This window comes from Leptodactylus fuscus, chromosome 10 (genome assembly GCF_031893055.1).
Source record: "Leptodactylus fuscus isolate aLepFus1 chromosome 10, aLepFus1.hap2, whole genome shotgun sequence".
NCBI classification, from domain to species: Eukaryota; Metazoa; Chordata; class Amphibia; order Anura; family Leptodactylidae; genus Leptodactylus; species Leptodactylus fuscus.
The window spans coordinates 54944272-54966765 of NC_134274.1; the positions used below are offsets into that span (position 1 = coordinate 54944272).

The 22494-nt window shown below is 44.6% G+C and overlaps 1 protein-coding gene across 1 annotated transcript in view; it reads right to left on the minus strand.

Moving 5' to 3' along the window:
• Positions 1-22494, minus strand: part of ALOX5 (arachidonate 5-lipoxygenase) — a 62637-nt gene that overhangs the window by 11697 nt on the left and 28446 nt on the right. Inside the window, exons 3-8 of the mRNA XM_075258196.1 lie at positions 16435-16516; positions 15996-16118; positions 15058-15164; positions 13781-13953; positions 13043-13189; positions 12714-12917 (exon numbers count right to left, since the gene is read on the minus strand). Coding sequence (XP_075114297.1) covers positions 12714-12917; positions 13043-13189; positions 13781-13953; positions 15058-15164; positions 15996-16118; positions 16435-16516 — 836 coding nt within the window. The remainder of the gene's footprint in view (positions 1-12713; positions 12918-13042; positions 13190-13780; positions 13954-15057; positions 15165-15995; positions 16119-16434; positions 16517-22494) is intronic.

Sequence of the window (22494 nt, forward strand, 5' to 3'; positions counted from 1 at the left end):
TGGACCAATTCATGGTGGAGGGAGCCTCTAACCAGCCCAGTTTGGACCAATTCATGGTGGAGGGAGCCTCTAACCAGCCCAGTTTGGGCAAATTCATGGTGGAGGGAGCCTCTAAAAACCCCAATTTGGACCAATTCATGGTGGAGGGAGCCTCTAAACAGCCCAGTTTTGGCAAATTCATGGTGGAGGGAGCCTCTAAAAACCCCAGTTTGGACCAATTCATGGTGGAGGGAGCCTCTAAAAAACCCAGTTTGGACCAATTCATGGTGGAGGGAGCCTCTAACCAGCCCAGTTTGGACCAATTCATGGTGGAGGGAGCCTCTAAAAACCCCAGTTTGGACCAATTCATGGTGGAGGGAGCCTCTAAACAGCCCAGTTTGGACCAATTCATGGTGGAGGGAGCCTCTAAAAACCCCAATTTGGACCAATTCATGGTGGAGGGAGCCTCTAACCAGCCCAGTTTGGACCAATTCATGGTGGAGGGAGCCTCTAACCAGCCCAGTTTGGGCAAATTCATGGTGGAGGGAGCCTCTAACCAGCCCATTTTGGGATAAATATAACAGTCCATGGAGTCTCATCTTCCTCTTGTTTAGTGACAGCTGGACACGTATTGGGCAGCGATCTCCACAGTGGCCTCTTCTTCTCCCAGTAGGATGTAGAGTTTCCTCTTCTCGTCTGCAGATATGAAGTCTGGGATGTGGGCAGAGAGTCTTTGGTAGTAGACGGCCCTCATAGCTGAGTATTTGGTGCAGTGTAGCAGGAAGTGGGTCTCGTCTTCTAGGGCCCCCTGGTCACAGTGCTGGCACAGTCTCTTCTCCCGTGGCTTGTACGTCTGTCTGTATCGCCCCGTCTCTATCTCTAGGTTGTGGGCGCTCAGTCTGTATCGGCTCAGGGTCTGTCTGTGCTTGGGATGGCGTATTCTCTCCAGGTAGGTGGCCATGGTGTAGTCCCTTTGTAGGGATTGGTACACGGTGAGTTTCTTGGAGTTATTTATTTCGTTTCTCCATTCTTCAATGTACCGCTCTCTGTTTGCCTCTGCTAGTATTAGCAGAATTGTGCAACGCTTATGGTGGATGAGTATGAGGATGCGGAGGAATTGGAGAGGTTGAGTACAGACATGGAGTTTCATGTTGGGGTGCTTTACACAGGTGGGCACAAAAATGAAGGCTCTATCCAGTGGTGGTTCATTTTTATCAAAGTGAGCCGGTCGGCACTCTCAGCTGACAGACGGGTGCGCTTGTCAGTGATGATGCCACCGGCTGCACTGAACACCCTCTCAGATAGGACGCTGGCGGCAGGACAGGACAGCACCTCCAAGGCATATAGGGCAAGTTCAAGCCACAGGTCCAACTTCGACACCCAATACGTGTAGGGCGCAGAGGGGTCGGAGAGGACAGGGCTGTGGTCGGAAAGGTATTCCCGCAACATGCGCCTATACTTCTCACGCCTGGTGACACTAGGACCCTCTGTGGCGGCACTTTGGCGAGGGGGTGCCATCAAGGTGTCCCAGACCTTAGACAGTGTGCCCCTCGTTTGTGTGGACCGGTGAGAACTTGGTCGCCTACTGGAGGAACTGTCCTCCCTGCCGCCAACGTCACATGCTGGAAACATCTCCATCATATTCTGCACCAATTGCCTGTGGCAAGCATTGATGCGATTGGCCCTCCCCTCTACCGGAATAAAAGACGAGATGTTGTTTTTATACCGGGGGTCAAGGATAGCAAAGATCCAGTACTGGTTGTCCTCCATGATTTTGACAATACGCTTGTCGGTTGTAAAGCACCCCAACATGAACTCAGCCATGTCTGCCACAGTGTTAGTTGGCATGACTCCTCTGGCCCCACCGGAAAGTTCAATCTCCATTTCCTCCTCATCCTCCATGTCTACCCATCCGCGCTGCAACAATGGGACGATTCGAAGTTGCCCGGAAGCCTCCTGTATCACCATCACATCATCGGACAACTCTTCTTCCTCCTCCTCCTCCTCCTCCTCCTCCTCCATTAAACGCGATGAAGCGGACAGATGTGTGGACCTACTCTCCAGCTGTGACGGATCGGATGCTATCCCTGACTCCTCTGTGTGATCTGAGTTATCCCTGATGTCAATCAGGGATTCTCTCAGAACACACAAGAGCGGGATTGTAAGGCTCACCATCGCATCCTCAGAGCTCACCCTCCTTGTGGACTCCTCAAAGACCCGTAGGATGTCACAAAGGTCTCTCATCCATGGCCACTCATGGATGTGAAACTGAGGCAGCTGACTTTGTGGCACCCTAGGGTTTTGTAGCTGGTATTCCATCAAAGGTCTCTGCTGCTCAACCACTCTATTCAACATCTGAAACGTTGAGTTCCAGCGTGTGGGGACGTCGCACAAAAGCCGGTGTTGTGGCACATGCAGGCGTTGCTGGAGAGATTTTAAGCTAGCAGCGGCTACTGTCGACTTGCGAAAGTGGGCGCACATGCGCCGCACTTTCACCAGTAGCTCTGGAACATTGGGGTAGCTCTTTAGGAAACGTTGCACCACTAGGTTGAAGACGTGGGCCAGGCATGGAACATGTTGGAGTCCGGCAAGCTCCAGAGCTGCTACCAGGTTCCGGCCGTTATCACAAACGACCATGCCTGGGCCCAGGTGCAGCGGCTCAAACCATATTGCCGTCTCATCGAGGAGGGCATCCCTCACCTCGGAGGCAGTGTGCTGTCTGTCCCCCAAGCTGATCAGCTTCAGCACAGCCTGCTGACGTCTACCAACGCCAGTGCTGCAACGTTTCCAACTCGTAGCTGGGGTCAATCTAACAGCGGAGGAGGAGGCGGTGGCGGAGGAGGAGGCGGTGGCGGAGGAGGAGGCGGTAGAGGAGGAGGAGGAGGGGGGTGTTCTTCTCGTGTCCCTGCCAGGAATGTTAGGCGGGGAGACGAGGTACACCGGGCCAGTTTGGGAAGCAGTCCCAGCCTCAACTACATTCACCCAGTGTGCCGTCAGTGAAATGTAGCGTCCCTGTCCGCATGCACTTGTCCACGCGTCGGTGGTCAAGTGGACCTTTGTGCAAAGCGCGGAACTAAGGGCCCGCCTGATGTTGAGTGACACGTGCTGGTGCAAGGCGGGGACGGCACACCGGGAGAAGTAGTGACGGCTAGGGACGGCATAGCGAGGTGCCGCAGTTGCCATCAGGTCCAGGAAGGCGGGAGTTTCAACAAGCCGGAACGCCAACATCTCCTGGGCCAGCAGTTTAGCGATGTTGGCGTTCAAGGCTTGCGCGTGTGGGTGGTTAGCAGTGTATTTCTGCCGCCGCTCCAATGTCTGAGAGATGGTGGGTTGTTGTAAAGAAGCGCCTGATGGTGCCTTTGATGGTGCAGGAGAAGGAGATAAGACAGGAACAGGGGAGGATGAGGGAGAAGTCAACAAAGTGGCGGAGGCAGATGAAGTGGTGTCCTGGCTCGTCCTCTGGAGTGCATCGCCAGCACAGTCAGCAGTGGCAGTGGCAGAGGCAGTGGCAGAGGCAGTGGCAGTGGCATGAACGGCAGGCGGCCTTTGTCCTGCCGTTGCTGCCTGCCACTGATTCCAGTGCTTGGATTCCAAATGACGGCGCATTGAAGTGGTGGACAGGTTGCTCTTCTCAGAGCCCCTAATCAATTTCGAGAGGCAAATTGTGCAGACAACACTATATCTGTCCTCGGCGCATTCCTTGAAAAAACTCCACACCTTCGAGAAACGTGCCCTCGAGGTGGGAGTTTTTCGGGGCTGGGTACGAACTGGAACATCTTGGGAGATTCCGGGTGTGGCCTGGCTTCGCCTAAGCTGCTGACCTCTGCCTCTGCCTCTAGCTACCCTTTTTGGTGCTGCACTTGCCTCAACATCCACACTACTTTCCCCGCTTGACATCCCCCCTGTCCAGGTCGGGTCAGTGTCCTCATCATCCACCACTTCCTCTTCCAACTCCTGTCTCATCTCCTCCTCCCGCACAATGCGCCGGTCAACTGGATGCCCTGACGGCAACTGCGTCACATCATCGTCGATGAGGGTGGGTTGCTGGTCATCCACCACCAAATCGAACGGAGATGGAGGAGACTCTAGTGTTTGAGCATCTGGACACAGATGCTCCTCTGTTAGGTTCGTGGAATCGTGACGTGGAGAGGCAGGTTGAGGGACAATGAAAGGAGCGGAGAACAGCTCTGGGGAGCAGGGACAGTTGGGGTTATTGTTCTGTGAAGCTTGGGAATTTTGGGAGGAAGGAGGACAAGACTGTTGGGTAATAGGAGGAGAGGAGGCAGAGTCTGACTGGCTGCTGGACAATGTGCTGTAAGCGTTCTCTGACAGCCATTGCAAGACCTGTTCCTGGTTCTCGGGCCTACTAAGGTTTGTACCCTGCAGTTTAGTTAATGTGGCAAGCAACCCTGGCACTGTGGAGTGGCGCAATGCTTGCTGCCCCACAGGAGTAGGCACGGGACGCCCTGTGGCTTCACTGCTACCTTGCTCCCCAGAACCATTCCCCCGACCTCGCCCACGGCCTCGTCCACGTCCCTTTCCGGGAGCCTTGCGCATTTTGAATTCCCAGTTAGAAATTGGCACTATATACCAGTAGCAAAAATTGTGGGTGCACGTAACCCCAATATATTCTTTGAATTCCCAGTCAGACAATGGCACTATATACCAGTAGCAAGAAATGAGGGTATTTATAACCCCAATATATTCTTTGAATTACCAGTCAGAAACTGGCACTATATGGCAGTAGCAAGAAATGAGGGTATTTATAACCCCAATATATTCTTTGAATTCCCAGTCAGACAATGGCACTGTATACCAGTAGTAAAAATTGTGGGTGCACGTAACCCCAATATATTCTTTGAATTACCAGTCAGAAACTGGCACTATATGGCAGTAGCAAGAAATGAGGGTATTTGTAACCCCAATATATTCTTTGAATTCCCAGTCAGAAACTGGCACTGTATACCAGTAGTAAAAATTGTGGGTGCACGTAACCCCAATATATTCTTTGAATTCCCAGTCAGACAATGGCACTATATACCAGTAGCAAGAAATGAGGGTATTTATAACCCCAATATATTCTTTGAATTCCCAGTCAGAAACTGGCACTATATGGCAGTAGCAAGAAATGAGGGTATTTATAACCCCAATATATTCTTTGAATTCCCAGTCAGACAATGGCACTGTATACCAGTAGTAAAAATTGTGGGTGCACGTAACCCCAATATATTCTTTGAATTACCAGTCAGAAACTGGCACTATATGGCAGTAGCAAGAAATGAGGGTATTTGTAACCCCAATATATTCTTTGAATTACCAGTCAGAAACTGGCACTATATGGCAGTAGCAAGAAATGAGGGTATTTGTAACCCCAATATATTCTTTGAATTCCCAGTCAGAAACTGGCACTGTATACCAGTAGTAAAAATTGTGGGTGCACGTAACCCCAATATATTCTTTGAATTCCCAGTCAGACAATGGCACTATATACCAGTAGCAAGAAATGAGGGTATTTATAACCCCAATATATTCTTTGAATTACCAGTCAGAAACTGGCACTATATGGCAGTAGCAAGAAATGAGGGTATTTGTAACCCCAATATATTCTTTGAATTCCCAGTCAGAAACTGGCACTGTATACCAGTAGTAAAAATTGTGGGTGCACGTAACCCCAATATATTCTTTGAATTACCAGTCAGAAACTGGCACTATATGGCAGTAGCAAGAAATGAGGGTATTTGTAACCCCAATATATTCTTTGAATTCCCAGTCAGAAACTGGCACTGTATACCAGTAGTAAAAATTGTGGGTGCACGTAACCCCAATATATTCTTTGAATTCCCAGTCAGACAATGGCACTATATACAGTAGCAAGAAATGAGGGTATTTATAACCCCAATATATTCTTTGAATTCCCAGTCAGACAATGGCACTGTATTCCAGTAGTAAAAATTGTGGGTGCACGTAACCCCAATATATTCTTTGAATTACCAGTCAGAAACTGGCACTATATGGCAGTAGCAAGAAATGAGGGTATTTGTAACCCCAATATATTCTTTGAATTCCCAGTCAGAAACTGGCACTGTATACCAGTAGTAAAAATTGTGGGTGCACGTAACCCCAATATATTCTTTGAATTACCAGTCAGAAACTGGCACTATATGGCAGTAGCAAGAAATGAGGGTATTTATAACCCCAATATATTCTTTGAATTCCCAGTCAGACAATGGCACTGTATACCAGTAGTAAAAATTGTGGGTGTATATAGCCCCAATTCTATTGCTAGGGGACTTGCAGGGTATTTCTGGGGTGAAGGTGGGGGGGCACACCGTTGGAACGGGTATCGGGGGTATATATCGGGTATACGGGAATACACTGACAGTGTATTCCATTCAGGATCCTGGGAAAGCTGGGTTGCGGCGATTGAGCCCGTCAGTGCCACGTTACACTGACAAGCTTCTCCCTGGAATTTAGCTCTTACAAGAGCTGTTGTGGTTGTCTTCTCCTTCCTATCCTAGCCTGTCCCTGCCTACCCAGAATCTAAGCCCTAGCTAGCTGGACGGAAACCTCCGTCCTCGGTGAATTGCAAGCTCAGAATGACGCGAACCTGGGCGGCGCTGTTCTTTTAAATTAGAGGTCACATGTTTTCGGCAGCCAATGGGTTTTGCCTACTTTTCTCAACGTCACCGGTGTCGTAGTTCCTGTCCCACCTACCCTGCGCTGTTATTGGAGCAAAAAAGGCGCCAGGGAAGGTGGGAGGGGAATCGAGTAATGGCGCACTTTACCACGCGGTGTTCGATTCGATTCGAACATGCCGAACAGCCTAATATCCGATCGAACATGAGTTCGATAGAACACTGTTCGCTCATCTCTAATTATTATTCTAGAAATTCTGCCAAAACACAAATGATAAATTCATGACTTAATAGAGAGCCGGCATAGGGCAAACTGGTGATTAATACATGTAATATAGTCAAGAATAAAGTAAGGAATGACGCTATGAGGGGCTTACTCCAGATATCCTTTGTTTAGGAGTGAAGTGTGAAGGAATTTTGATTCGGGAAAATAATCTTACAGTATCTCTTTTTAGAGATTAGATTTTGGCAAACAGGGATTTATTTTGTAATCTAATAGGGGCAGGCTGACCTTTAAGGCATTTGGGCAGCGCCGGATAGCTTGCAGCTAGGGAAAGGTGAAGGTCCATCTATCAAATCTAAGACTCATTAGAGTGGACCTGTCATGTTGCACATGGCGATCCCGTCATCAATTGGAAAGTAATGCAAAGTCACTAGCCTGAATTTATTAACTCATATATGCCTTTATTCTAAGGTAGAAGCAGTGGTGTAACTACCGGGGTAGCAGGGGTAGCGGCTTCCACAGGGTCCGGGACATTAGGGGCCCAGCGACAGCCGCTACCCCTGCGTTTTTTTTCTTTCTTTAATAGGCTGTTACCGACTGGAATTACGCCAGCTGGTAACAGGCCCTCTTTACTTACCGATCCTGACAGGTGCCGGGATCGGTAAGTGACAAAACGGGCCCCACGAGCACTATTATTATACTCAGGGGGGTCTTTTCAGACCCCCGGGTATAATGATCGGAGGCCCCGGAAAGTTAAAGTAACATAATAAACGTGTTACTTATTTTTCCACACTCCGGGCATTATGTGAGTACGTCATTAAAGAAGGCCGACACCACCGAGGACTGCAGCGGAGTGGGAGATAGGTAAGTAACAGTGTTTTTATGTTTGTATCCCCCCGGGTCTGAAAAGACCCCAGAGTATAATAATTGTTCATATGTGTTATGGGGCATAATACTGTGTGCAGGGGCCACTATGGGGGATAATACTGTGTACAGGGGCCACTATGGGGATAATACTGTGTGCAGGGGCCACTATGGGGCGTAATAAAGTGTGCAGGGGCCACTATGGGGATAATACTGTGTGCAGGGGCCACTATGGGGCATAACACTGTGTACAGGGGTGACTTTGGGGCATAATAGAGCACACAGGAATGCGGCGGGGGATCGGTCGGTCGAGGTCTTCGGTGTCGGTCAGGAAGTTGGTTGGGCCCCATATCAAAAGTTCGCCACGTGGCCCCGCCATTCCTAGTTACACCACTGGGTAGAAGGGTTAATGTGGTGCACTCTATTTAGGTGTAAAGCGGCAAAAAATAGTACATGGGTAGCGCAAAAAAAGGCTGTCAAGTCATATAGTATTAAAAAAGGACAATTGTGCCTTTTTTTAACAAAAAGGAGCACACTGGACATAGCTTATAAGGGCACATCTAAACTAACTAACACATGGACAACATGTGACGCTAGGTTCACACTTGCGTTCGGCACTCCGTTCTGTGGTTTCCGTCTCCCTAGGGGGTCTAATAAATGCAAAAAAAAAAAAATTAAAAAAATATAAAAAAATATAAAAAGTATTAAAAGTTCAAATCACCCCCCTTTCCCTAGAACACATATAAAAGTAGTTGAAAACTGTGAAACATATACATGTTAGGTATCCCCGCGTCCGAAATCGCCCGCTCTACAAATCTATAAAAATATTTTTTCTGTTCGGTAAACGCCGTAGCAGGGAAAATAGTCAAAAGTGCCAAACCGCCGTTTTTTCACTGTTTTGATTCTGATAAAAATTTGAATAAAAAGTGATCAAAGCAATAACATTCCCCGAAAATGGTAGAACTAAAAAGTACACCTGGCCCCGCAAAAAAAGACGCCCTATACATCCCCGTACACTTACGTACAAAAAAGTTACGGCTGTCGGAATATGGCGACTTTTAGAAAAAAAATTTTTTAACACAGTTTTGGATTTTTTTTAAGGGGTCAAAATGTAAATAAAACCATATAAATTTGGTATCCCTGGAACCCTACCGAAACACAGAATATAGGGGACATGTCATTTTGGCTGCACAATGAACGCCGTAAAACCAAAGCCCGTAAGAAAGTCGCAGAAATGCATTTTTTCTTCAAATCCACCCCATTCAGAATTTTTTTCCTGCTTCCCAGTACATTATATAGAATAATTAATGGTGGCATCATGAAGAAAAATTTGTCCCGCAAAAATTAAGACCTCATATGGCTCTGGGAGCGGAGAAATAAAAAAAGTTATGGGGTTTAGAAGGAGGGGAATCAAAAATGAAAAACGAAAATCAAAAAATGCCATCGGCGGGAAGGGGTTAAAAAAACAGCGCACTAGCAAAAAATATGTCTAAAATTAAGACCCCTAGGGTGTATGTCGTTTTGATGCAGTGCCTTCATTTTAAGTCATGAAGGCATGCTAAGTCAACATGTTCTACCAGTACAATCTCCACCTCAGACCGGGTTCACATGGTGCATTTTTGTTGAAGAACTGCACATGGTTTTTAATTGCAGTAATTAGTAGCAAATGTTACTATGCAGGTCACATGTATGCTAACAAACATTATACAGTGTAGACCCAGCTGCAATAACCACACTGATTCTGGACATTAACCCTTCTGATGCCTGGGTCAAACCTGACCAAGTCACTTTTTTCCTGCATGTCACCTGTGATCACTTTAAACAAGATCCAGTGGCAGCAATCAGTTACTATGACAGCCGGAGACTTTTGAAGGCATGTAAGGCCGAGGCCCCGCAGCAAAATAGCAACGCATCGCAGTTCTTCCCGTAGCACTTTAGACAGAAAGTTCGCAGAGTTTTTGTTACAATTATACCTATGGGGAAACTGCCGATGTTTCCGTAGGTATGATTGACATGCTGCGATTTCCAAAACCACACCCGTTTTGGAAATTGCGGCTTTTCTGCACCTCGGTCTTTACCGCAAAGTGGGCATGGGATTCACTAGAATCACATCCACTTTGCCCTTACTGTTTAATGCCTTGATTTTTCTTGTGGCGCTTCCGCTGCAGCCAAATCACAGCGTTTCCGTCTGTGGGGCCCCGACCTAAGAAAGGCGCACCTGCAAAAAAAATATGGCCCAAAACGGGGCAGATGATGCATAAACCCAAAAGAGTGATGTAATGGATATGATACTGTCCTGTATGAACTCTTGATAGTATATGGTGGTCAACCACATGGGACCATTTACTTTTCACCAGTATTTGAGCCCCACCAAACGTTCAGCCCCTTAGTCATTAAGATTTCCAGTAGATTCATGAGGCTACGCAGGTCTGGTGGTGTCTGACTCAGACTAGCTACAGGATCTGGATTGATAACATGGGTCACTTCATCAAGGCGTGCGGTAGAATTCTCTGTATATATTGGGCTCATTGCCAGGTCATGCAAAATTGCCATAATGTATACAATTGCTCATTCCTTAATGAAAGAATTGCATGAGTAGCAATTCCTCAAATGGTAATTTTAACATATACGGGTAAATATGTTTTGTATATAGCAGAAATGTCACTAGTTATTCCTGATATTTATCTGGATATTATAGATTGTGGTAACACAATTGTCATGTAAATTTTAACAATTATGGAGTAACCTTTTTGTATATAGTGGGGGATAATAAGAATTGTGATTTTTGGACATTTCTCCACTTTATCCTATTTCATAGGCAAATTTATTTCTTGTGTTTATGTGATCAGTGGTCATGTGACTTTTCAAGTAATCTGTGATCATGTGACCATCCCAGGGCTGTGTGGTTTAGTAGTTGCAGGAGGGCTATGTGTCTGAAACAGGTAGGTTATCTGCATGGACTGTGTATATGGTGCCGTGATATGAACTTGATAGTGTTTAGACAATACAAATGAAGTTTTAGGGCTGTTTCCTGTACATTGTTGTTGTTGCATATTGGATCTGCCCTCCAGTTATCTTTGCATTCAGTATTGTGGAGCCTTCAGGATATAAGGTGAGCAGATTGTACTTATGTTATTGTATAAGTTAGACATTGGGGGACACTTATCAAGCCACTTGCACCTATTCTATCCGATTCTGACCATTTGTGATGCTGTGTATGCAAGATTTATCATGTGTTTGCTCCTATTTTAGGCTTTTAGGCAGAGGCCCAACATTGCGAAAACTCTTTTTTTGTTGCTGATTTTGCTGCGTTTTTTTAAATCCAAAACCAGGAGTGCATTGAGCAGAAGGTATAAATATAAGAACTTCCTACATACTCCCCATTCTTTTTGTAGCCATTCTTGACTTTGGCTCAAAAACTGCTGCATAATCTGCAACAAAAAAGCTGCGTTTCCGCAACGTGGGGCCTTAGACCAGATTTGTCACTTTGGTTTTTTTTTGTTGGGTAAGGTGGGTGTAATTTGTCTGGAATAACATTTTACACTACATTTATGAAATGCCCCTTTTTCAAAAATGCACAAAAAACTTTTTTTAAAATGGAGCAGCTGCATTCTAGCATGTGGGTAGTGTTAAAAACAAAACAAAAAAAACAACCTTAACATATCTGACAGCATTGGATTCTCAAGTTCCATTACGTGAACGTTGTGCAAACTTGCAAACGTTGACACAATTGCGCCTTTGTAGTACATTAGGTGCACAGAATGCTGAGGCATAAAAAAAAAGTGCACGCCAAAGAAAAGGTGCAACAACTTGTACAAATGTCAACATACAATATGGGAAATTTTTATTAATTATTATTTGATCACTAGTAATTTACTTAGTATTTGGTGTCAATATAAATATACCATACCACGTTGATCCAGGGTTTTTATACTGACTGCCAGATTTGGATTTTTTTCCCCTGAAATGGGGCAATTGGCATAAGCCTCATGGGTTTTTTTTTTTGCCTTCCCCTGGATCAATACTGTAGGGTTGTATGCAACCTCATCTACTATGTAACTATACCTACGTCTTGTTTTTGTTAATGTAGATATACTAATTTGATATAACATTAAAGGGGTTGACGTCTTTAAATTAACTTGTGTATATGAATAGGACCTGCCACTTACTTTTTGGAGCTCCTGACCCCTCTGCACTATATTCTTTATGTGAAGTCATGCTACCCCCGGTCTCACAGCTGGCTGAGTTGTGTGAATGACTATCGCATCCATAACAATGGCGGCAGCTAGAGGAGCATGTGAACACTACATCCTTCTTGGTGCCAACACACTGCTCTCTGGAAAGCAGCAGAGGTGGCTATGTGACCCATATGGTTAAATGCACCTCACGCAACCATGTTATGGATGGAAGCACAATCCACACAAATTTATCAGTTGGCAAATTGGCAGGCGAAAGCAATGTCACCTATTTATAAAATGGCACAGAAGGGTCAGACATGCCATATATTAAGTGATAGCTGTTTGTCGCATACAGCAAACCATCAACTAAAGTCGGTTCTCACCAAAATCATTGATAGTTTTTTTGGGTTTTTTGGTCTGTCAGCTGTAATTGCTTCAGTGTGAGCTAGACTGACAGACCTGTGGACAATTTGTATATACTAACACAAACCCACAAAGTGCCCATCATTGCCCGTTTCCATCACTTTATTAGCATTGCTCAACTTTTATCTGTTTATATTCCAAGTGTTTGCGATAGTTGAACATTTGTTGAAACATTCATTGTTGTTCCTTTGTTTGGATCAATTGCCTGTATGAATGATGAACAAACATCTAAAATCTAATGTCTATGGCCAGCTTTAAGTACATGGCCATTCATTTAAGTGATGGTACATTTCCCAGCCAGCCACATAAGCAACTCCTTTTACTGGGGTTCAGCTGTCAGATAAAAAGGATTGTTCATCATTTGACTACCTCTTTACTCTGAAATATTATGATAACAAAATTGTACATTACCTTAAAAACTGGGTGTACAGCAGGTAGTTGACGGTACATAGCAATTGCAAAAACTTCCGTAAGGAGGTGGGTTCTCAGAAGATGGGTAACTGTCTGATGAATGTGGAAATCAGATGATCTGACCCATATCTTAGCTAACAACCAATCATACTTGGCATCTGATGGCAGAAATATTGGGTTTTCTGGTCCTGGTTTCTGGTTGAGCTATATAGCATAAAGAAAATAAGTGTTATATCCATATTAGTTAATAATGAGGTTTCTTTGTTTTTATTGAGTGCTTAGTGTATCTTGAATTGGTGGTAAGTTTGGGAACATTACATTGAATTTACCTGTATAGCAATGGGTACAATTTTGTTCTCAAGATTTTTGTATAATAAGCAGATGGGTGCAGCAATGTACTGCATGGTGCAAGGATCTGTTTTGTTTGTAGAGATTCCCTCGAGAAGGTGAAAATCAACAATGAACATATTATTTTGCTGTAAAAGATGGAAATTTTGTTACATACAATGTAGCATTTAGCATCATATTTTCCTCTTAAAATAAAATTAACAGGTCCTACTAGGTTAATGTAACGTATTAGAGCTGTAAATTCCTTTACCCTGGTCCTTACAAAAATTAAGTCCTTTAAGATTGCAGTAAATATGAACTATTATTGCCTGCTACATGACTGTAGAGCAGAAACTGCTAAAATAATGCCCCTTCTGACATCACTTCCTGCTTTGCAGCGATTGGCTGAAACTGTACCAGTCAGGCTTCCTGATCTAAGCACCTCCCATTATGCACTCTTCGTATTACCAGTACTATATGCAGATACATTCAGGAGGTCAGTCTATTGTATCTTTACCAAATGTCTACAGAGAAGGAGGTGATGTCAGAGAAGGAGATGTCCTCTTTGTGTCATATAACAGTGCGTATAGAGTACAGAAAACCTTAGAGACTTACACTTGGTTATCTAGAGTAAATAATAGATCGCTCTTATTCATTAAAGGTCCCTAGTAGGTTCATTTTACTAAGTAAGGCAATTTTTTTGGAGTTGCACTTTAAGATAGCTGCTTATTTCCATTTACCTCCATTTCTTGCTCAAGTGTTAAGTTCCGTTCCAGGCTGCATTCTACCATTTCCTGGGTTACAGGGAAATTATCTGGTAATTTCTTGCATTTTTTAATTAAAACTGGATTGCAACCATTTAGAAACTGATATCCAAACATGAAGTCTTCCTGCCAGTGCTGCATTACATATTCTACAAGATAAAAAATGAAGGATTCATTGCTTGAATCACAAGATTCTTTGAGCACTAGTCATCATGTTGTTCTAAAATATCTGGCAATGTTGTACAGACCGAGATATGACATGAAGCTGCTGGGCCCCAATGTAAATTATGGGATGGGGTCCTCACTTAACATGTGTTATCTGAAATAATGATTTTTATTTGTGTTGTTCAGACTCCCTTGGACCTCCTCAGGCTCCGTGTCCTGGTATGCCCCTGTGAACAGATATTGTTATGGCTCATGGAAGTCTCTGTCCCCCATCGGATAAATGAAAGACTCAGGATAATATAATCCTACATTCATACGACTGTCTTCCATACGACTGTTCACATTACTGTTTTGCACCCAAGGGGTGACCATTTTTCACAGATCCCTCATACATTACAGTGTAAAAATAGAGCATGATGTATATTTTGATGCTCCGTGTGAACAGACCATCAAAGTATTGATCATGTGAATAGTCTCCATTCACAGATATTGAAATTAATGTGGCCGTACAAATAAATACAGCCAACACACAGACGATTTTGTGAATATAGGGTTTATGTTTTGGGAGGAAACCCACACAAATATAAGAAGAACATACAAACCCCATGCCATTGTGACCCAGGACTCGGGGGCTGTGAACCATCAACATGAACCACTGAGCCATGCTGCCACACTACACTAGTTGTATACCCTGGATTAGGTTTCTATGTAAGGAGGCATTCGCACTTGCACCCAGTGTCCGCCCTGTGTCATTCCCTGGGTTTCTTTCCTCGGCCCCGATAAACTGGTCAGAGGACGGCTTCCTGACGGTTTAATGGTGATCACCGATGTCCACCTGCGACCTCTCTGCAGGGAAACTGGTTTTTTTCGGGCGGACATGTAGGACTTTATGTTCTTTGTACATGAATGCATTCCATTTCACCCACCTTGTTTTTTTGCACTGTTTTATAGAATGTTTTATCATGAGAATTAATTTTAGAACAGGGAACATGCTAATCCTGTGGGCTGGCCCAATAAATGAAAGTTTTTGGATCGGCTGGCCCAATAAATGAAAGTTTTTGGATCTTTTTGACTGGTCTGAAACACACCTGAGATTGTATTACTAATCCTGACAAAAATACGTTCAAAATCAGCAAAATCACTCCATGAGGACTGAAACATATGCATGAAACTGTTCACAAATAGGTTTTCCATCCTGTAAGATAAAAAAAGACGTGATCAATGTAGAAGTTTGACATGTAACGTTTCCTGTGAATTATATGGTCATGTTACTTGTAGATGACTAATTAATTATCCACCCATCTGAATGTAGTTCTGGTAGCTTGGCCTTTATTTAACCCCACATTCTTCACTGTTATAATTGTTCAACGAGAACATTACAACTGGTTTACAAGGTTTAATCTCCTATAAAAAATTGTTACATCATATCGATGTAGCAATTTTTAACTTGAGTTTCAATCTAATAACTTGCTGTAGCATACTAGCATATAATGAAAGTAATTGAAACAGTTAAGGTTGGCTACATCTGGACGTCATTGTCATGGTATTTAATTTTAATGGTTTTCTTTTATGTTTCCCTTAAAGGAGTTGCACCGTCAGAAAAACTTCTCGCCCATCCACAGGATAGGGAAACGTGTCTATAGATCTAACCTCTGGAACACCCAATGAAGAGAAGACTCATAGCATGGAATGGCGCTCTGATCACATGTAAGCACACAATGGAAAAAGCGTTTGTAATGTTGTAATCCCTTTAACACGGTGCTGTTCACAAAACGTCAGACTAGGAGACGTGACCATTACTCTGAAAAAACCCCAGCATTCATAGTCATGTGAAGTGCACATTATGAGGGCGTAGGAAGAGATTGCTATTGATCAGATGCTCATTTGACCAACGCCTATCTGATCTGCAAGGACAATTTGAGTCGACGTGCAGTTATGCGTTCCTGCATGCCATGTGATATATAGTAATACCATACTGTGATGTATCTACCATCTAATATAAAATTACATGTTTGTTTTTACTTACGCTTTTGTGTAGTTCAGGATAAAATCGACACCCTTTTCGCTGTCAAATTGAATGTCATGGGGCAAATCGCTATGGCAGTGAGCATCAATACTGAGTGGGAAGCCTGGGTGCCACTCCTTCCACCTGTGGAACATAAGGTTGTTCTTAATAATAGAAAATATGTCACTGACCTAGATGGTTTCGTTATGTGGTAAGTAGAGTTCACTAGCAAAGCCCAAATGTCATAATATAGAAAGCTGCACTGGAATACATCTATAGATCTAGTAATGTTTTAATAATGTCATGTTACTGTATAGTCTTCATATGCGTTACTCTTCAGGCCATAATCAAGTATATGGGTTTCTTGGCTGTGCGTATGTAATCCTTGAAAGTATAGGACGTGCACAGCAGATCAGTAGCATAAAGCAATTAGTGATAGTAAATGACGCTTTTAGCATACCTGTACTGTTTTTGTCTGTCTTCCAACTCCTTTCTTCTGTGTTGCTTGTGAATTTGTGTTACGTCATGTGTAACTAATTTAGCTAATATAAGGAAATAAAATGTTCTTTTTAATCATATTTATTCTACATAGAATCAGAGCCCCATATTAAATGTCAGAATTACCCCCTTCCAAAAAAAATTAAATATAAAAAAATATAAAACTCAAAGTCTGTAGTAGCCCGCTCTAAACAAATCCACATTTCTCGCCCAATGTGGGTGAAATTTGTCATGCCCCCTCTCCACCCACAGGAGCAGAAAAGTGCACATGTTACATCTCACTAGCGTCCCCCTGTCATGAGATTGGGGCCCCCGAAGTTAGGCCCTATACATATAATGGAGAAATGTGAATGTGAAAGCGCTGAGGGGAAAACATTTGTGACTGACAGGGATGGATTATAGCAACGGCGCCAAATAGTCGCTGCTAAAGGGGCCGCATCACCACACACAACACACAAACACCATATAAACATCACACAGACAGAGCGCACATACAACAACCTACAAGCATAACACCACACAAACACCAGACCACTCTAGACACATACAACACAAACATCACCCCACAAATACCACAACACCACCCCATAAATACCACATGCACACCACACACACATGCACGCAAGGGCCACACATGCATGCAAACACAGTCAGATGGATGCACACTAGGCACATGTACGAACAGAGCACATACATACTCGCAACTACTGCACGCATGGAAACTTGCACTGCACAAGCACAAACACATGGATTACGTGCACATATACGCATACATATGCATGGACCATACACATGCATGCACACACACATACACTCACCGGCCACTTTATTAGGTACACCTGTCCAACTGCTCGTTAACACTTAATTTCTAATCAGCCAATCACATGGCGGCAACTCAGTGCATTTAGGCATGTAGACATGGTCAAGACAATCTCCTGCAGTTCAAACCGAGCATCAGTATGGGGAAGAAAGGTGATTTGAGTGCCTTTGAACGTGGCATGGTTGTTGGTGCCAGAAGGGCTGGTCTGAGTATTTCAGAAACTGCTGATCTACTGGGATTTTCACGCACAACCATCTCTAGGGTTTACAGAGAATGGTCCGAAAAAGAAAAAACATCCAGTGAGCGGCAGTTCTATGGGCGGAAATGCGTTGTTGATGCCAGAGGTCAGAGGAGAATGGCCAGACTGGTTCGAGCTGATAGAAAGGCAACAGTGACTCAAATAGCCACCCGTTACAACCAAGGTAGCCAGAAGAGCATCTCTGAACGCACAGTACGTCGAACTTTGAGGCAGATGGGCTACAGCAGCAGAAGACCACACCGGGTGCCACTCCTTTCAGCTAAGAACAGGAAACTGAGGCTACAATTTGCACAAGCTCATCGAAATTGGACAATTGAATATTGGAAAAACGTTGCCTGGTCTGATGAGTCTCGATTTCTGCTGCGACATTCGGATGGTAGGGTCAGAATTTGGCGTCAACAACATGAAAGCATGGATCCATCCTGCCTTGTATCAACGGTTCAGGCTGGTGGTGGTGGTGTCATGGTGTGGGGAATATTTTCTTGGCACTCTTTGGGCCCCTTGGTACCAATTGAGCATCGTTGCAACGCCAAAGCCTACCTGAGTATTGTTGCTGACCATGTCCATCCCTTTATGACCACAATGTACCCAACATCTGATGGCTACTTTCAGCAGGATAATGCGCCATGTCATAAAGCTGGAATCATCTCAGACTGGTTTCTTGAACATGACAATGAGTTCACTGTACTCCAATGGCCTCCACAGTCACCAGATCTCAATCCAATAGAGCATCTTTGGGATGTGGTGGAACAGGAGATTCGCATCATGGATGTGCAGCCGACAAATCTGCGGCAACTGTGTGATGCCATCATGTCAATATGGACCAAAATCTCTGAGGAATGCTTCCAGCACCTTGTTGAATCTATGCCACGAAGAATTGAGGCAGTTCTGAAGGCAAAAGGGGGTCCAACCCGTTACTAGCATGGTGTACCTAAATAAAGTGGCCGGTGAGTGTACATACACATGGATTACATGCGCACACACATGTATACATATACACGGACCATACACGTGCACACGCATGCATATACACAGATCACACGTGTGCGCGCACACACACGTACGCACGCACTGATAAAACACGTCTGGTATTCTTAGTGGCTGCTTGCATACTAGTATTTTTCACGGGCTTCCGGGCCATGGATTTGGAGGTTCCATAGACCTCTTTGTGCACAAAGCTGTGAATTTTGAACATAGAAGCTATAGGCCCGGAGACCCATGAAAAATCCTGTAGTGTACAAGCAGCCTTACTGAGCAGCCATATTGGTCAGGCGAAAACTGCCGGATAGTAAGATTGTCATTATTGCTGATTATACAGGAGCTTTCATCACTAAAGCTGCTGAGGTAAAGTGAAAGCTGAGCTGTGATTGGTTGCTATGGGCAACTCCACAAGTCTGCCTGTGAGGCGGCTCCTTCAGGTCCTAGTAATACTGTGAGGGCGGCTCTGTATTACTATTCATCCTATTACCTCTCTTATCAGTGTCAGGCGAATACTAAAGGGTCACAATACTAAGGACTGGATTTTTAAATGCTGCCCAAATAAACAACCATCTATTGGGCAAGTTCATCCAAATTCTAAGAACGCAAAATTGTGTCAAAGAGCTGAGACCAGTGAACAACATGACTCACGGCTTGAAAAGAAACAGATGGGGCAGGCTAAATGTAAGGCAGCTGAGACATCAGAGCAACGGGAATATCGTCTTCACATCAGGCAGGTTGAAGCAAGGAATATGGAAACATCTGAACAAAAGGATGAACTTTCTGAATTTCTCAATTTAACATATTTTGCACGAGCGAAGCAAGTCTTGGTCACCCATGTTTGTCCACACACAGAGTGGGACCTATTACTTTAGGGTGGGATTTTATAGGCCCTGCCCCTTTTCAGACCATGACATGCCTAAATTTACCAGGAATGTTGACCGCTACTTTCAAGAATTGGTGTGAGTGCCAGCTATAGAGGGAAAAGGAATAATGAAAATGTATTGAGCTATGGAGGGCACTATAGCTGCTTGTCGCAAAGACCCATTAAGTAACAAGGCCTGTCTTTGGCTGGGGTGCACTACTACATACACAGCAATGCATAGTGTACGGAATGGTGTATTGTTTGAACAGAAGGGGTGAGTAAATAATTGGATTAAGCAGTAATGAATATAGCTATAGCTGTAATGCCAGGTACGACTCCTCTAAAATGTACAGTATTTTGTTGTATCCAGTGGCGTAACTAGGAATGGCGGGCCCGTGGCAAACTTTTGACATGGGGGCCCCCCCAACCAACACTGACGCCGAAGACCTCGACTGACTCCCTCCTCCACACTCTATTACAGGGGTGGGCAATTAATTTTCCCATGGGGCCGTATAAGAAATTGAAACTATGCTAGAGGGCCGCGCCACGGCAAATTTAGCTCCACCCACTTCTACGTTGATTCCGCCCATTCCCAATCCTCTTTCCATGTGCCCCCACACAGTATAATCCTCCTACAGTCACCCATACATTATACAGTCCTATGAAAAAGTTTGGGCACCCCTATTAATCTTAATCATTTTTAGTTCTAAATATTTTGGTGTTTGCAACAGCCATTTCAGTTTGATAGATCTAATAACTGATGGACATAGAGTTGCCTGAGGTATGAAAAAGCACATTTGGACAAGGCAGCTTCATTTTGGAAACAAAAATTGAGTTGTTTGGTTATAAAAAAAGGCGTTATGCATGGCGTCCAAAAAGAAACAGCATTCCAAGAAAAACACATGCTACCCACTGTAAAATTTGGTGGAGGTTCCATCATGCTTTGGGGCTGTGTGGCCAATGCCGGCATCGGGAATCTTGTTAAAGTTGAGGGTCGCATGGATTCCACTCAGTATCAGCAGATTCTTGAGAATAATGTTCAAGAATCAGTGACGAAGTTGAAGTTACGCCGGGGATGGATATTTCAGCAAGACAATGATCCAAAACACCGCTCCAAATCCTCAGGCATTCATGCAGAGGAACAATTACAATGTTCTGGAATGGCCATCCCAGTCCCCAGACCTGAATATCATTGAACATCTGTGGGATGATTTGAAGCGGGCTGTCCATGCTCGGCGACCATCTAACTTAACTGAACTTGAATTGTTTGTCCAAAATACCTTTATCCAGGATCCAGGAACTGATTAAAAGCTACAGGAAGCGACTAGAGGCTGTTATCTTTGCAAAAGGAGGATGTACTAAATATTAATGTCACTTTTCTGTTGAGGTGCCCATACTTTTGCACCGGTCAAATTTTGGTTTAATGCATATTGCGCATTTTCTGTTAGTACAATAAACCTCATTTCAATCCTGAAATATTACTGTGTCCATCAGTTATTAGATATATCAAACTGAAATGGCTGTTGCAAATACCAAAATATTTAGAACTAAAAATGATTAAGATTAATAGGGGTGCCCAAACTTTTTCATAGGACTGTATGTCCCCACATTGTAATGTTCCCTTCCAACTGCCCCACAGTATTAAGCCCCTCTCCTGGTGCCCCAGTATAAACTGGTGGAAACTAGAGGGGACATGAAACAGTGGGGGTAGTTGGAGGATGGCAATAAATTGACAGCTGGAGCGGGACATGAAACTGGGGGCAACTAGAGGGGGACATTAAAATCGGGAAGCTGGAAGCAGACATTAAACTGTAGGGGTAGCTGGAGGGTGACATTAAACTGGGGGCAACTAGAGGCAGACAGGTCCCCCTACAGCTTCCTCCACGGTTTAATGTCCCCCCAGTCTGTGCCCTCTTCATCTACCCCCAGTTTCATGTCCCCCCCCCTCCATTTCTCCCTCAGTTTCATGTCCCCCCCTCCATCTCTCCCCCAGTTTCATGTCCCCCCCCCATCTGCCATCTCTGCCCTAGTATAACATTCCCCTTCCATCTCTTCCCCTAGGTTGCTGACACACACACACACACATACAGACACATATAGACTCACACACATATAGACACACACACATATAGACACACACATACAGACACACACACATATACACACTCTCTCTCTCTCTCTCCACCCTGCAGCTCACCTTACATCTCTCAGTACTTTATGACATGCTCCACATCTCCATCTTCGGCCGGCACTAAGACACGCCCCCTAGGCACGCCCCCTAGACACGCCTCCCTAGTCAAAGCTGTGCGGGCCGGACTGAATCAGTCAGAGGGCCGGATATGGCCCGGGGGCCAGACTTTGCCCAGGTCTGCTCTATTATGTCCCTTAGTAAGCCCTGCACACAGTATTATGTCCATTAGTGGCCCCTGCACACAGTATTATCCCCCATAGTGGCCCCTGCACACAGTATTATCCCCCATATTGGCCCCTGCACACAGTATTATACCCCATAGTGGCCCTTGCACACAGTATTATGTCCAGGATCGGCAAGTAAATAGGGCCCGTAACGGCCAATTTAAAAAAACAAAAACGCAGCGGTAGCGGCTGTCACCGGGCCCCCTAATGGCTTGGGCCCTGTGGCAGCCGCCTCCGCTGCCTCTATGGTAGTTACGCCCCTGGTTGTATCTAGTAAGTAGTGAAGAGAAATCACTCTTCTGAACACTGCGGTCTCTTCAAATATTTCATTGGTGAGGGTGCTGGGTGTTGACTTGATTTTACCTAATCTCTGATTTTACCTAATCTCTCGCTATTTACCCCACATGCAACCCTATGAAGACCTCCTTCTTCATTCTACTCTTAACCACTCTTCAAACAACCACCTCCAAAACTTGTTCCGTGGATCTGCATGCTCTGGATTTCACTACCACATTACATAAAGCTGTCTCAAACAATCATAATTTCACTTCTTGAGGAAGTCCATGACCTTCAATAACCCCTCTCCATCCACTCCACCATTTGAACAGTTTCTAGGTTCACCTACTGTCATCCTCCCACTTACCCTTAGATTGTAAGCCTCTCCAGGCAATGTCCTCTCTCCCAC